Below are 15,538 nucleotides of genomic sequence, written 5' to 3'. Positions count from 1 at the left end.
TAGGCTGGATTTGGGGCTGGGGGCTGTGCTCATCAATTCCTGATCTAATGTATGCACTATGACACTATATAGCATCATTCATAAATATAACACAATATATTAGTTTTTTTTAAAGATTTTATTTATTGGGGGATCCCTGGGTGGCTCAGCGGTTTAGCACCTGCTTTTGAGATCAAAGGTCTCTGCCTTGCTCTTGCTCTGTGTCTCTCATGAATAAATAAATATAATCTTAAAAAGAAAAAAAAAAGATGTTATTTATCCATGAGAGACACAAAGAGAGAGAGGCAGAGACACAGGCAGAGGGAGAGGCAGGCTCCATGCAGGGAGCCCGATGCGGGACTCGATCCCGAGAGTTCAGGATCATGCCCTGGGCGGAAGGCAGGCACTAAACTGAGCCACCCAGGGATCCCCAGTATCACAATAGATTAAATGTTCCAGCTGTTAGACATATAGGTTGCTTTCACTCACTCTATACAACATTCTCAATGGATGTTCACATTTGCTCCTTCATGCAAACCATTCTCCAGGCCATCAAGCCCTAGCTGGCATACGTAAGGGTCGCCAGTCCCCTCATCTGCTCTCTCAGCAGCGTCCACACCACTGGCCACCACTAGGGTTCCTCCTAGCACACTGGCAACTCTTTCTCAGGTTCCTGTGCCTAATCCTTCTGCCCCCAACATCAAGACATCAGGGCTCTTCAGAGCTTCATCCCACACAACCTATCATATATCCACCATACACCTATCATATATCCCACACTCAAGCACTACAAAATGATAATTCTAAAATTTCTAACTCTAGCCTAAGACCTTATTTCTGAGCTCCAAATGTAAATTTATAATCACCTGCCTGATTCCCACTTGGAATTCGTATGAATCTCAAACTAAAATATTTGAAATGGAAATTCCAATCTTTATATCCCATGGTCTACTCTTCTCAATTCTTCCCTAGTTCAATATACGGCACCCTGAGTTGCTCAAGACAGAAACCAAGATGTTATGGGACACCTTCTTTTCTTCTCTTTTTTTTTTTTTTTTTAAGATTTTATTTATTCATTCATGAGAGAAAGAGAGAGAGGCAGAGACACAGGCAGAGGGAGAAGCAGGCTCCATGCAGGGAGCCCAACATGGGACTCGATCCCAGGGCTCCAGGATCATGCCCTGGGTTGAAGGTGGCGCTAAACCACTGAGCCACCCAGGCTGCCCCCTTTCTTCTCTTCTTAACCAAGTTCTGCAGATTCTACCTCTGGAATCTCTTTCAGACCCTTCTAATCTGTCCATTTCTATGGCCACCACCCAGCAAACACCATCTCTCCTAACACTACAATTGCCTAGTTAGTGTGCCTGCTTCTCCTTTTCCTCTTCATCTCCTCCCCATGGCAGGTGCATTAAAAAAATAGAAATCAGGGGTGCCTGGATGGCTCAGTCAGGTAAGCATCCAACTCTTGATTTCAGCTCAGGTCATTATCTCAGGGTCACAAGATTGTGCCCCGCATTGGGCTTTGCACTGAGCATGGAGCCTGCTTAAGATTATCTCACTCTTTCTGTCCCTCCCATCCCGTTCACACTCTCACTCTCTCTATAAAAAGGAAGAAAAAAGAAAAAAAGAAATTAGATGACCTAATCTTATCACATAAAACCTTTCAAAGGCTTCCCAAAAGATTTAGGAGTAAAATCCAAACTCCTGACTATGGCTTAGAAAGTGATATATGACCATCCATGATTTCACCTGGAGCTACTTTACCCCTTGCTGGCGATATTCAGTCACACAAGCTTCCTCCAGGTTCTTTAAACATGTTAAGCCTTTTCCTACTTAAGGACATAATAAAGCTCATTTCTCTGCCTGAACATCTCCTTCCCTCATGCCTCCCCCACCAACACATCACAGGGCTTACCTCCTTGCTTACAAGTTACCTCCACAGAAAGGCCTTCCCTGACCCCAATTTCATCCCACTCTTGTTCTCTCTCAAATGTTCAATTTCAGTAACTTATGAAATTTTTTTCTTTAAATAATTCACTATGTTCTAACTTAAGGTTAATGAACAAAGATCTAGAGAAAGTTTCTCATTTGACAATTATGACTTAGAAAGGTTACAATTTAACAATCTTTCTGATACACATCAGTATTATGACCTTATGATCTACTCATTTAATATACTTTATAAAATCATAGTAAAAACTAATACAAAAAACCCTACTCTATAAATGTATCAAGATAATGCTCTGAGATTATAGCAAAGCTAATTTTGAATAACTAAAAAAACTAAAATGAAAAATCCATACAACCTAATGAAGATTTGTCTTCATAGGTCTGCTCATTAACATACAAATAGGGGCACCTGGGTGGCTTAGTAGGTTAAGTCATTGCCTTTGACTCAGGTCATGACCCAGAGTCCTGGGATCAAGCCCTGTGTAGGGAATCCCTGCTCAGGAGGGAGCCTGCTTCTCCCTCTCTCCCTGTTCATGTTCTCTCTCTCTCAAATAAATAAAATCTTAAAAAAAAAAAAAAAAAAAGGAATATTATTTCTGAAATTTAGGGGCTACAAGACCTTCTGAGATATTCTAGCCCAATGTCCTCGTTTTTACAGATACTAACACTGAACTCCAAAAAAATTAAGTGATTTGCCTAAGGTCACACAGCTGGGTAGAGTCAACAAAGAAAACATTTCAGGTCTCTTTACCCCAATCTGATTCTATTTCCGCCTTTTGGCAAATGCTTCTGCATGAGAGTTTTTATGATATCTAATAATTAGATGGTTTTTTTTTGTTTTTTTTTAAGTAAGCTCTACATCCCTCGTGGCGCTCTAACTCACCACCCCAAGATCAAGAGTCTCATGCTCCACTGACTGAGCCAGCCAGGCGCCCCATAATTAGATGCTTTTACATATATAAGTTCTATAATGACACTTAACTCTGACTCCTTATGACTTAAACAATAAAAGGGTGCACCTATTTCTAGCTTTATGGAGATTAAACAAAATAACTTACTTGGCATGTGAGGATCTCATGGGAGTTTTAGAATTATGGCGAAGACTTAACATATTTTCATGCTCCACTTGCTTGACCTGAGCTTCAAGTTTTGAAATTATTCTAATTCAAAAGGAATGAGATAAATTAAGTACACAATAAATTTAGAATAGCTTAACTACAAATTACTTATCTAACAGACCCTCCTAGAAAAGGAGTGACAAAAGAACTGCTGGTTGGTAAACCTGCTTTCATAATAAAATGCCCCAATAATCGATAAAAAGCTGAACAAATTGGAACATATACTGAAAGGCAAATACATTAAACTCTACAAAGAAGCATTCCATATACTACAACTGAAGGAAAAGGAAACAACAAATGGACTAGTCAAGTTAAAAAAAAAAAGTACAAATCTGACTACAGACCAAAACATGTGGTATAAATAAATTTAAAAAATAAAATAAATACAAGTATTCAAATAAACTGCAATTCTACCATGTTTAATTCTAAATATGGTAGATAATGTTTTCACAAAAAAGGGAGATATATAAATATTTAATATAAGAGCCAGTAAAGACTTCCTAATTTTTAAGACACAGAGGCTAAACTATCCTGAACAGCTATCTAGAGGCAGCTTACCTCATCTGTGCTATGCACAGAATAAAAGCCTATTTTCAAGTTTACCCACAGAAACTAAGACTCTGGCCAATTAATTGTTTTGAGGTTAGCTGGCATTCTTTCTGTTTTTTAGACTTTGCATATGTCTTTGTCTCATCTTTTAAACTCAAATTCTTGCCTACCCTGCTGCAAGGAAGGTTTGAGAACAGCTCTAACAGGCTGACACTTTATGCCAATCTCATAAGGAAGCTATCACAGAAAATGCATCACAGAAAAGATCTGAGCAGATAAGAAGGCCAGTGTTCACACTCTCCCCAGTGGGAAGTCCTGAGGAGTGCAATAAAATTGCCAAATAAGGACACATCTCCAAATACAAATACAGAAACATGCTCTAAAGCCAATTAGAAGTATTCAACCATTTGCATAGGGACCATTTATGACTCTGTTTTTATCTAAGTAAATCAAATCATGAATATAGTCCCCAAACCAGGTTTTTAAAAAAGTAGATGATCATAAAGTTGGTGTGAATGCTGTTTTCTTTTGGGAGCACAAATATAATTCGGTAGACTAGACTGCTTCTTAAAATTCTTTTTTTTTTTTTTTGATTTTCAATGGTTTAGTATCATTTAGATTTTGCTATGCTGACAAAACACAGAACATCTCAGGAAATGCACACTTCTCAATACAACCACCAAAATAATCATTTAAAAATCTTCTTTGGCTAAAATCAAATGTATTTCCAGGTCAGGGGAAGATTAGCATAAAATATGATCTCTAAGTGCCTAAAAATCCTCAAGAAAAATTTTCTGTTCATTGCGTTCAGTATGGACACATACTTAAATGCTAAAAGGAGGCGTAATTACCTTATTAGTAAGATAATACATTTTACCTTTTCAAGTCAGAAATCTGAGTATGTGCATCAAGCAATTTGTTCTCAGTTGTATTTAATGTATCCTATGAAAATAAAGGAAAAACCTTAATAACTGAAATATTCAGGATGTATTCTTTTAAAATACACAATATGAAACAAATCAAAGGCCACACCAGGGGCAGCCCCCATGAATTAGTGGTTTAGCACCGCCTTCAGCCCAGGGCGTGATCCTGGGGACCTGGGATCAAGTCCCATGTCAGGCTCCCCGCATGGAGCCTGATTCTCCCTCTGCCTGTGTCTCTGCCCACCCCACTGTGTCTCTAATAAATAAATAAAATCTTAAAAAAAAGAAAAAAGGCCACACCAGAGAGCTACACAGAAAATTATGCAGATACTCAGCAAATATAGCATTAACCACGGGAGAGAGTACATAATTCAAGGGGAAAGAATGAGAGCAAAACACTGATTTATACAAACAGCCATACATACATCCTTGTCAAATAGGTACAGCCTATTGTGCCTTGCTCGATTACAAGCAATCCAGTGTTAAAACGGACATGTTTTAGCCACAACTTGCCTAAAACTTTAGTAAATGGCAAAACAGATACCTGGCCAGTGAGATGTGAGATGTGCTGATTGACTCCTGAGACCCCAGCATACACACATGCCCACCCACTTGCCCAGCTGTGCAGGCCTGTATGCTGTGAACAACCACAACCTTGAATTTTTTTTTTTTAACACGACCTTGAATTTTATACAACAGAAATACTTTGGACACCACCTACAGCATTACTGTGGGGTTTCACTGAATTCAAATATGTAGTTCCCAAACTTTCATTAAAAAAATCACACATAATCAATAAACTCAACCCCACAAAAAGCAAATGCTTAAAAAAAACTTTATAAAAAAAACTTTATATTTAAATATTATTTAGTAATTTTTTGCATCAGTATCATACCTTATACTCTTCCAAAAATTTCATCTCAACTCATCTCAAATAGCCATTCAATATGTGTTAACACATCCAAAAATTTAAGACTTAAGTGGGCAAATGTTTGAAAAGAAAAATACTGATAGAGAAGTGAGTGATCTAACTCAAGCAGCTGGATGGGGATGGAGGATCAGAAGAACAGAGGGGTATAAATAGCACAGGTCAGCCCTCTTCATTTCCAACCCAGTGTTTCTGCCCCTCCATGAAGCTCAGAACATGAATCATTATTACCTTTACTCTTTCATGTTCTTTTCCAAGGGATTCATATTCTCCTAAGAGCTATAAGGAAAAACAAAGAAATGTACCACAAAATTAAACATTATAATGTCAACTCAGAGACCGTCTATAAAATAGCTGCCTGTACTCTTCAAAAATTCTAAGGTCTTGAAATAGGTTAACACTGTTCCAGATTGAAGGCGACTAAAGAGGTAAAAAGAATGTAAGCCATGAATGTAAGGCATGACCTTAGGTTGGATCCTGGACTGGAAAAAAAGTGCTATAAAATTATAATTTGGATGTGAATTGCATATTTGATTTCTTTATTTGATTTGTTCTGTGACTATACATGGAAGACCCTTGCTTAGGAAATACATACCAAAAGATAGGGGTAAAGGGGCATAACATCTACAACTTACTCTCAAATGCTTCAAGAAAAAAAAAACACACGTGTGAACATACATATATGGGAGGTGACAAAGCAAATATGGCAAAATGTTAACAACTGTGATCCTAGGTAGAAGGAATAGGATCGTTCTTGCAGGTTTTCTCTCAGTTTGAATTTGTTTCAAAATAAAGACAAAAACTATTATCAATTAAGACCTTTTGGGCAGCCCCAGTGGTACAGAGTTTAGTGCCGCCTGCAGCCCAGGGCGTGATCCTGGAGACCCTAGATCGAGTCCCACGTCAGGCTCTCTGCTTGGAGCCTGCTTCTCCCTCTGCCTGTGTCTCTGCCTCTTTCTCTCTCTCTCTGTCTCTATGAATAAATAAAATCTTAAAAAAAAAAAAACCCTTTAAGTAAGCAGTATTTTAAAAGATTAAAGTTTACATTCTTTCTTGTATACTTCTTTTTGATAAATTAGTTCCACAGAGTAAAGGCACAATTCTAAGTCTAATATAATTAGGTAATTTATTTTAAAATACAAAAAAAATAAAAAAATAAAAAATAAAATACATATATGTGAGACTTCTTATTAAAGATTTAAGGGATCCCTGGGTGGCGCAGCGGTTTGGCGCCTGCCTTTGGCCCAGGGCGCGATACTGGAGACCCGGGATCGAATCCCACGTCGGGCTCCCGGTGCATGGAGCCTGCTTCTCCCTCTGCCTGTGTCTCTGCCTCTCTCTCTCTCTCTCTCTCTGTGTGTGACTATCATTAAATAAATAAAAATTTAAAAAAAAAATAAAGATTTAAGACAGATTCAGGGCAGCCCGGTGGCTCAGGGGTTTAGCACTTGTCTTTGGCCCAGGGCCTGATCCTGGAGACCTGGGATCGAGTCTCGTGTCGGGCTCCCTGCATGGAGCCTGCTTCTCCCTCTGCCTGTGTGTCTTTGCCTCTCTCTCTCTCTCTCTCTCTCTCTGTCTCTCTCATGAATAAATAAATAAAATCTTTAAAAAAAAAAAAAAAGACAGATTCAAAGAATTTTCTTTTTATCCCAAGATCCCACTAAATTAACAATGAGGCAGAGATAAATCAAGAGGTAAGCACAACAGAGATCTCAATAAAGATATAACAAGGCAGAGGAGGCTATAAGCTTCAGTGCCTACATCAGGCCTGAATACAGGATGCTAATGGTAAGCAGGCTGGTATCTTCGTAACCCTGAGAGGCTCAGCACTTGAATCTTAGGTCCAGTAGTAAATAGATAGGGTAGAAGGACAGGCTGACCAAAGGGAGCTGGTTAAAGGTCCTTAAGTTGAGTGGTTAGAGCCCGGACAGCAGTGGGCTGCCCAGCCAGGCAACAGGACACTGGGAATGTGAATGAGAGACAAATGCAACTCTGGAAACCCACGTATAACAGGTGAGGGAAGCAAATGGATAAGGAACGATAACTAAGGAAAGTTCAAAAATAAATAAATAAAATTGGCTCCCTATCCCCAGCCACCAGAGCTTGACTGTAAAGTCCCAAAGGAGAGACTGGAAGACTCTTCCTTGGGAAAACCAAACAATCCAAGAAAAAAAACAAAAACAAAAACTTCTACATAACCACATCTGGAGGTTCCCTAGCCAAACAGCTGGTCCGTCACTCTACAATCGCTTTTAAGTAAAGGCTACCAGAAAATAGGTCCCATTTGTACACGCAGGCTCTCCAAATGGCTTTTGACTGCCTGCCACTTAAATGTGAGTCTATAGGAAAAGAACCAACGTTAAAAAAAAAAGCAAACATACTCAATATGAACCTGACTTCAAGCTGAAAGGTTAACTCAGAAGAAATAAGAAGAAGAAATAATAAATCAAAACTAAAGAGAGTATTAAAAGAAAGCTCTTATTCTCAGAGAAATTAGTGATATATTCATAAAACAAAACCAGAAAGCAATGAAAACCTAGCAATTAGAGAGCAAGGAACAGCTATTAGAATAACTAAAAATGAGACAGAAAATAAATATAATACTAAAACAAGTAGATAGAAAACAAAGAAGCCATGATAGAAACTAAACCATACGTAAGTCTTTGAAAATCAACCCATGCAACAACATCTACTGATGAAAGTTCCAAAGAAAGAACAGAAAAGGCAGGAAGGAAATCAGCAGAAAAATAACATTAGCAAGTCTGTAGAACCAAAGGACACTGGTTTCCAGATTGGAAGAATCTACACCTCCAACAATGAATGAAAAAAAGACCTATATCAAGGCACATTGTTGGGGATCCCTGGGTGGCTCAGCAGTTTAGCGCCTGCCCAAATTTGGCCCAGGGCATGATCCTGGAGTCCCGGGATCGAGTCCTGCGTAGGGCTCATGGCATGGAGCCTGCTTCTCCCTCCTCCTGTGTCTCTGCCTCTCTCTCTCTCTCTAGGTCTATCATAAATAAATAAATAATAAATAAATAAATCTTTTATTAAAAAAAAGGCACATTGTTAGGGAATTTAAGGACACCATGGATTAAAAAAAAAAAAAAAAAAAAAAAAGCTAAAACTTCCAGAAGGAGCTTTGAACTCATTCTTAAGGAACAAGAAACGCATTTACTAAATGCAATGTGCGATTCTTGTAGTCTGAATTAAAAAGCAAAAACCAAAACATCTACAACGGACATTATCTAGACAACTAGAGTAATCTGAATATAGACTGTATATTAGATACTAGTATACATCAGTATTAAATTTAAATTGTGGGAACGATGTTGAGATTATGTAGGATAAGGTCCTTATTCTCAGGAGACACCTACTGAAGTACTGAGGAGTAAAATCTCACAGTATCTATAATTTACTCCCAAATTGTTCAGCCAAAGGAAAAAATTTATATGTTGTGAAAACCTAAAGCAAATGTGGTAAAATATTCACAACTGGTGAACTAGACAAGGAATATACAGAAGTTTTCATCATACCATTTGTACAATTTTTCTGTAGGCTTGAAGCTTTCAAAATAAGAAAAATGGGGGAAAAGAAGAAAAAAGTCACAGGACTGGGACAAGGAGAGAAAGGGAGAATCATCAGGCATATTCTCATAGCAACATAAAAGAATGGAACAAAATCCTTAAAATCTTTAAAAATCTGTTGGGAAGAAAATATACCCCAGAATTCTATACTCTTAGTCAAATGATGTGTGAAAGACCTAAACCTTCATTCATGAGAATTATGGATAATGTTAAAAAATCAAGATATAGGAGTACTTGGCTGGCTCAGCTGGAAGAGCATGTGACAAGGTACCCCTGCTTTGTTTTAAGTAATCTCTTCCTCCAAAGTGGGGCTTGAACTTACAACCCTGATATCAAGAATCACATTCTCCACCAATTAAGTCAGCCAGGCACTCCAAAAGCAGAGTAGCTGTTTGTTTGTTTTTTTAAATAAAATGTGATAAGCCAACAGTAATATTTACATGAAATAAAACAGGGTGAAAAATTGGCAAAAATAATTTTTAAGAGACAAAAAAAGTTAAGGAAGCACTATATCAAAAATCAAAACTCATTATAAAATGCTAGTAATTAAGATGATAAATTCAGGGACAAATAAACAAACCAATGAAACAGACAAGGGAGCCCCGAAACAGACTCACCTAGGAAAGATATATAACAAAAGTGGCATTAAAAGTCGGTATTGGGAAGGGGCACCTGGGTAGCTCGGTTGGTTAGGCATCTGCCTTTGGCTCAGGTCATGATCCTGGGGTCCTGGGATCAAGCCCTGCATCAGGCTCTCTGCTCAGTGCAGAGCCTGCTTCTCTCCCTATTCCCCTTGATCATCCTCTCTCTCTCTCTCTCTCTCTCTCTCTCCCCCTCTCTCAAATAAATAAATAAAACCTTAAAAAAAAAAAAAGTCAGTAGGGAAAGAGATACTCTATTAAAAAAAGGTGCTGTCAGGGGCACCTAGCTGGCTCAGTTGGTGGAGTATATGGTTCTCGACGATGGGGTTATGAGTTCAGGTCCAACACCGGGTATAGAGATTGCTTAAATAAATGAGCTTTAAAAAAAAACTGATGCTAAAACAACAACAACAACAACAACAACAACAACCTGATGCTATGATAATTGGCTAAGCATTTGAAAAAACAATCAAGTTCAGTATCTATCTCACACCACATATAAGAGGCAATCTGTGGTCGTAAGACCTAATTGTATAAAGCAAGGCTATATAATTTTAGAAGGCAATATGTAAGAGATTAATTTTCTGATTCTTGAGTAGGAAAAGATTTTGTAAAACAAGACATAAAAGAGGGCAGCCCGGGTGGCTTGGCGGTTTAGCGCTGCCTCTGTGTCTCTCATGAATAAATAAATAAAACCTTTAAAAAAAAACAAACAAGACTATATTTTGGACATTAAAATATGAAACTTGTACCCTATAAAAGAGAACACCAGATGAAATGCAAATCAAGCAAAGAGAAGTGAACTGCAATACATATTAACCACTTCACATCAATCAGACAGCAAAAATTAAGAGGTCTGGTCTGACAATACCAAGCATTGGAAATAATTTAGAAAACAAGAATTCTCATACATTACTGGTGGGAAAATGAACTGGCACAACCATTTCAGAGAGCAATTTAGCAATACCTAATGAAGATGACAGTGCTCATATTCTGTGTCCCAGCCACTGCACTCATAGGAACACAGGCTCATGTGACAGACTAAATCCCAAAATGGGAGCAGCAATTTGTGCTCACATAGGGTCTTCCAGAATCTTGCCACACTCCCATCAAGAGGTGGTATCTCAAAAAAAAAAAAAAAAAAAAAAAAGAAGTGATATCTCTTTTTTCTTCCCTTAAACCTGGGCAGTCTTTGAGATTATGTAACAAATGTAATATGACAGAAATGACGCTGAATGATTTCCAGGGTTGGGTCAAAAAAAGGCAGTATAGCTGTCAGAACACTCTTTCAGGACACTGATCCATGGCATTCAGGCATCATGCCTCAAAGAAGCCAAACTAACCCAAATGGAGAAGGAATGCAGCCTTAGTCGATAGCCACCATCAACAACCAGCCCCCAGCCTTTGATTTTCTAGCCGAGGTCCTAAATGTTGCATAGCAGACACAAGCTGTCCTGCTGTGTCCAGTCTAAGTTCTGAGACTAATGAGTCCATAAGCAGAATATGTCCAGTTTTGGGGTCATCTGTGTTGAGACTCTGGTAACTAGAACAATATCCTAGAGGTACCTGCACAGGTCTGTGTAAGGAGACCTGTTTAGGAATGTTCATGGCACTGTTGCTCTTAATGGCAATAAAAAGAAACTGGCAACAGGAAAATAGATAATTGGGGAAGATTCACAGAGTGGAGTACTACACAAGGATGAGAACAAATGAAATTGTGCTAATGTATCTGCTTGAATAAATCTTACCAATGAAAAAAGTTGTAGAATAGTAAATTCAGTGTGACAGCATTTATAAAAAGCTCCACAACATGTCAAACAAGGGAACACCTGGGTGGCTCAGTGGTTGAATGTCTGCCTTTTGGCTCATGTCGTGATCCCAGGGTCCTGGGATTGGAGCCTGCCTCTCCTTATGTCTGCCTCTCTCTGTGTCTCTCATGAATAAATAAGATCTTAAAAAAAAATGCCAAACAACACTGATTAAGCATACATACACATGTAATGGTATAAAAACACAGCCATGGGAAGACATTCACACTGTTCAGATTAGTCACTCCCTGGAAGGCAGGGATGATCAGAAATGGGGCATTGGGGAGGCAGTTGAATAGAAACTGCATATATCAACATGGTAAATCTTAGAAACAATGCTGCGAAGAAACAGGTTGCAGGAGGGGCAGCTGGCCAGCTCACTGATAGAGCCTAAAACTCTTGATCTTGCAGTCATGAGTTTAATGCCCATGTTGGACATGAACCTACTTAAGAAAAAAAAAACAAGTTGCAGGAAAATAGTGGTGCAATACAATTCATATATAATTTAAGGACACATCAAATGTTACTATGTATTGTTTTCAGCCACATGCATGTGGAGCAAAAGTAGAAATGCATGGAGAAAACCAAGAGTATATTCAGCATAGCAGGTAGGAGAGAAAGGAATAGTAGGGGATATTTCAAGTGCTTTTACACACGGTGGCATGTGTTTGTTCTGTATATTACTCTGTATACTTTTCCCTATGCTTAAAATATTTGATACGATAAAAGCAAAGGAAGAAAGTGTTATAAGTGGCAACATTAATGGCAACATTAATATAATTTCAGCTCAAGGGATCCCTGGGTGGCGCAGCGGTTTGGCGTCTGCCTTTGGCCCAGGGTGCGGTCCTGGAGACCCGGGATCGAGTCCCACATCGGGCTCCCGGTGCATGGAGCCTGCTTCTCCCTCTGCCTGTGTCTCTGCCTCTCTCTCTCTCTCTCTGTGACTATCATAAACAAATAAAAATTAAAAAAAAATAATAATAATAATAATTTCAGCTCAAAACAGCATTACAGGGACATCTGGGCGGCTCAGTGGTTAAGCATCTGCCTTTGTCTTAGGATGTGATTCCAGGGTCCCAGGATTGAATCCTGCATCAGGCTCCCCAGAGGAAGCCTGCTTCTCCCTCTGCCTATGTCTCTGCCTATCTCTCTGTCTCTCTCATGAATAAATACATAAAATCTTAAGATCCAAACAATGGTATCCCAGTGGCAATGAACATACCCAGTGCTAGATCTTCATTTCTAAATATCATTTTCCACTTAAAGGAACCAGGGCTCCTTGGAAAAAATGACTAATTTAGGGCTGGGATTGGTAAAGTACAAGATGAGCCTGGAATACCTTGCTACAGAATGTTTAAAGAATGACAAGAACATGTCCAAAGGATACAGGAGTCACCTGGCATGGCCAAAACTAGGACAATGCAAGCATCGAAATAATAATGGCAGCAAAAAGAACTTTAACTCACTGAACAAAATAAGAATTCATGAGTCCACACTGATATAAATAAACAGAGCAGAGAACTCCTCCTTTCCTTAATATGTAGAAGGAGTAATAGAAGAACCACCATTTGGCAACCACAACAGTAATCCCTTGTTTCAGGAAAGACTCTTTAGTGGATGGTACAGCTAGTGGGTAAAAGTTGATGAGAAGAAGGTGATTTACAAAGTCCTGAAATATCCCCTAATACTTAATAATTCCAAATGGGGAGACAGAACTTTACAGTGGAGAAACTTGGCAGACACTACCTTAGCCAAGAGATCAGAGTCAATATCACAAAGCTGGCATGTGCCTCCTGATAAGAGGTGCTAAGAAGGCCTCAGCTTCTTTCTACAGTATTTCTGTGCATTCCAAGAATCTGAATCTGACTCTGCAAAACACAGACCCAAACTGAAGAATGCTCTACAACAGTGCTGTCCAACAGAACTTTCTGCAATGCCGGAAGTGTTCTCTATATCTGCACCGACCGAAGGGACAGCCACAGCCACATGGAACCACTGAAAGAATGATAAAGCACATATTGTTAAATGTTAAGACTTAGAATTGAGAGGCACCTATCTGGGTGGCTCAGTCAGTTAAGCATCTGACTTCGGCTCAGGTCATGACCTCAGGGTCCTAGGATCGAGCCCCAAGTGGCTCCCTGCTTAGCTGGGCATCTGCTTGTCCTTCTCCCTCTGCCCACTGGCCCCCCAACAAGAGTGTGTGTGTGTGTGTGAAATAAAATCTTAAAAAAAAAAAAGAATTAGACTCAGGATGAAAGGTATATGGAAAGTTCGTATTACTTTTTTTTTAAGATTTTATTTATTTATTCATCAGAGAGAGAGAGAGAGAGAGAGAGAAGCAGAGACACAAGCAGAGGGAGAAACAGGCTCCATGCCGGGAGCCCGACATGGGACTCGATCCCAGGTCTCCAGGATCACATCCTGGGCCGAAGGCGGCGCTAAACCGCTGAGCCACCAGGGCTGCCCTGTATTACTTTTTAAAAAAAATATTTTATTTATTCCTGAGAGACATAGAGAGAGAGGCAGAGACATAGGCAGAGGGAGAAGCAGGCTCCTCAAAGGGAGCCTGAGGGAGGACTCAATCCCAGGACGCTGGGATCACGACCTGAGCCAAAGGCAGAGGCTCAACCACTGAGCCACCCAGGTGCCCTGATATGGAAAGTTTTTATACAATTATTGCAACTTTCTATAATTCTGATATTATGTCAAAGTAAAACATACAAAAAGTCTTAAAAATCAGGATCTCATCGTGTACTCACACACAAAAAGTATACTGTTAATATACAAGAACAGAGTAACCAAACCATATGAAGTTCCAATCAAATATGACATACTGAACAGTGTTTATATCCATTCTCTCCTGACAGGAAAAAAAAAAAAAAAAAAACAAACATCAGGCTTATTGATGATTTGCTGAAAATGGTACTTCACTTCTGTGGTTTTCCTCCTAATACCCATAACTACAGTCTAAGCATGAGAAAAACATCAGATAAATCCCAAGGACATCCAACAAAATCCCTAACCATCCTCCTCAAAACTGTCCGGGTCATCAAAAACAAGGAAAATTTGAGAACCTGTCATAGCCAAAAGAAGCCTAAAGAGACAGGATACCTAAATGTAATATGGGATCCTAGAACAGAAAAAATTAGGTAAAAGCAAAGGAAATCTTAAAAAGCTATAGAATTTACTTAATAATAATGTATCGATATTGGTTTATTAATTGTAGCAAACATACCATACTAATACAAGATGTTGACAAAGGAATTGTGCAGGTATGTGGGAACACTGCACTATGTTCTCAATTTTCCTGTAAATCTGAAACTGTTCTAAAAAATCTAATATATTTTTTATTTTTTTAAATAGATTTTATTTATTTATTTATGAGAGACACAGAGAGAGAGAGGCAGAGATACAGGCAGAGGGAGAAGCAGGCTCCATGTAGGGAGCCTGACGTGGGACTCGATCCTGGGTCTCCAGGATCAGGCCTGGCTGAAGGCAGCGCTAAACCACTGAGCCACCTGGGCTGCCCCTAATATATTATTTTAAAGTGTGACGGCGAACTATAAATGTTTTCAGATATGGAAGGCTTCAGAATTCATCTCCCACGTATTCTTTTTTTCAGGAGATATACTCTAGCAAAACAAAGAATTAAATCAAGAAAGAAGACACAAGATGCACACAAAACAAGAGATCCATGGGATGCCTAGGTGGCTCAATCTGATTGGTTGAGAGTCTGACTCTTTTTTTTTTTTTTTTTAAGATTTATTTATTTGTTCATGATAGAGAGAGAGAGAGAAAGGCAGAGACACAGGCAGAGGGAGAAGCAGGCTCCATGCAGGGAGCCAGACGTGGGACTCAATCTCGGGACTCCAGGATCACGCCCTGGGCCAAAGGCAGGTGCTAAACCGCTGAGCCACCCAGGGATTCCTGAGAGTCTGACTCTTAATTTCGACCAAGGTCATGATCTTGGGGTATTCGGATCAAGCTCCTCATCTGGTTCTGTGCTTAGTGCAGAATCTGCCTGTCCCTCTCCTTTTGCTCTTCCCCCTGCTCTCTCT

At 39.3% G+C, this 15,538-nt stretch overlaps 1 protein-coding gene across 23 annotated transcripts in view; it reads right to left on the bottom strand.

Moving 5' to 3' along the window:
- Window positions 1-15,538, bottom strand: part of MPHOSPH9 (M-phase phosphoprotein 9) — a 71,596-nt gene that overhangs the window by 17,606 nt on the left and 38,452 nt on the right. For 21 of the 23 annotated variants that reach the window (XM_072802229.1, XM_072802237.1, XM_072802234.1 and 18 more), the window contains 3 exons: window positions 5,679-5,726; window positions 4,474-4,538; window positions 2,988-3,089 (listed from right to left, as the gene is read on the bottom strand). In XM_072802229.1, the coding sequence (XP_072658330.1) occupies window positions 2,988-3,089; window positions 4,474-4,538; window positions 5,679-5,726 (215 nt within the window). The remainder of the gene's footprint in view (window positions 1-2,987; window positions 3,090-4,473; window positions 4,539-5,678; window positions 5,727-15,538) is intronic. The other 2 variants (XM_072802233.1, XM_072802238.1) reach the window with 1 other exon arrangement.

This window comes from Canis lupus, chromosome 27 (assembly GCF_048164855.1).
Source record: "Canis lupus baileyi chromosome 27, mCanLup2.hap1, whole genome shotgun sequence".
NCBI lineage: Eukaryota > Metazoa > Chordata > Mammalia > Carnivora > Canidae > Canis > Canis lupus.
This window is presented reverse-complemented; position numbering and strand designations above follow the sequence as displayed.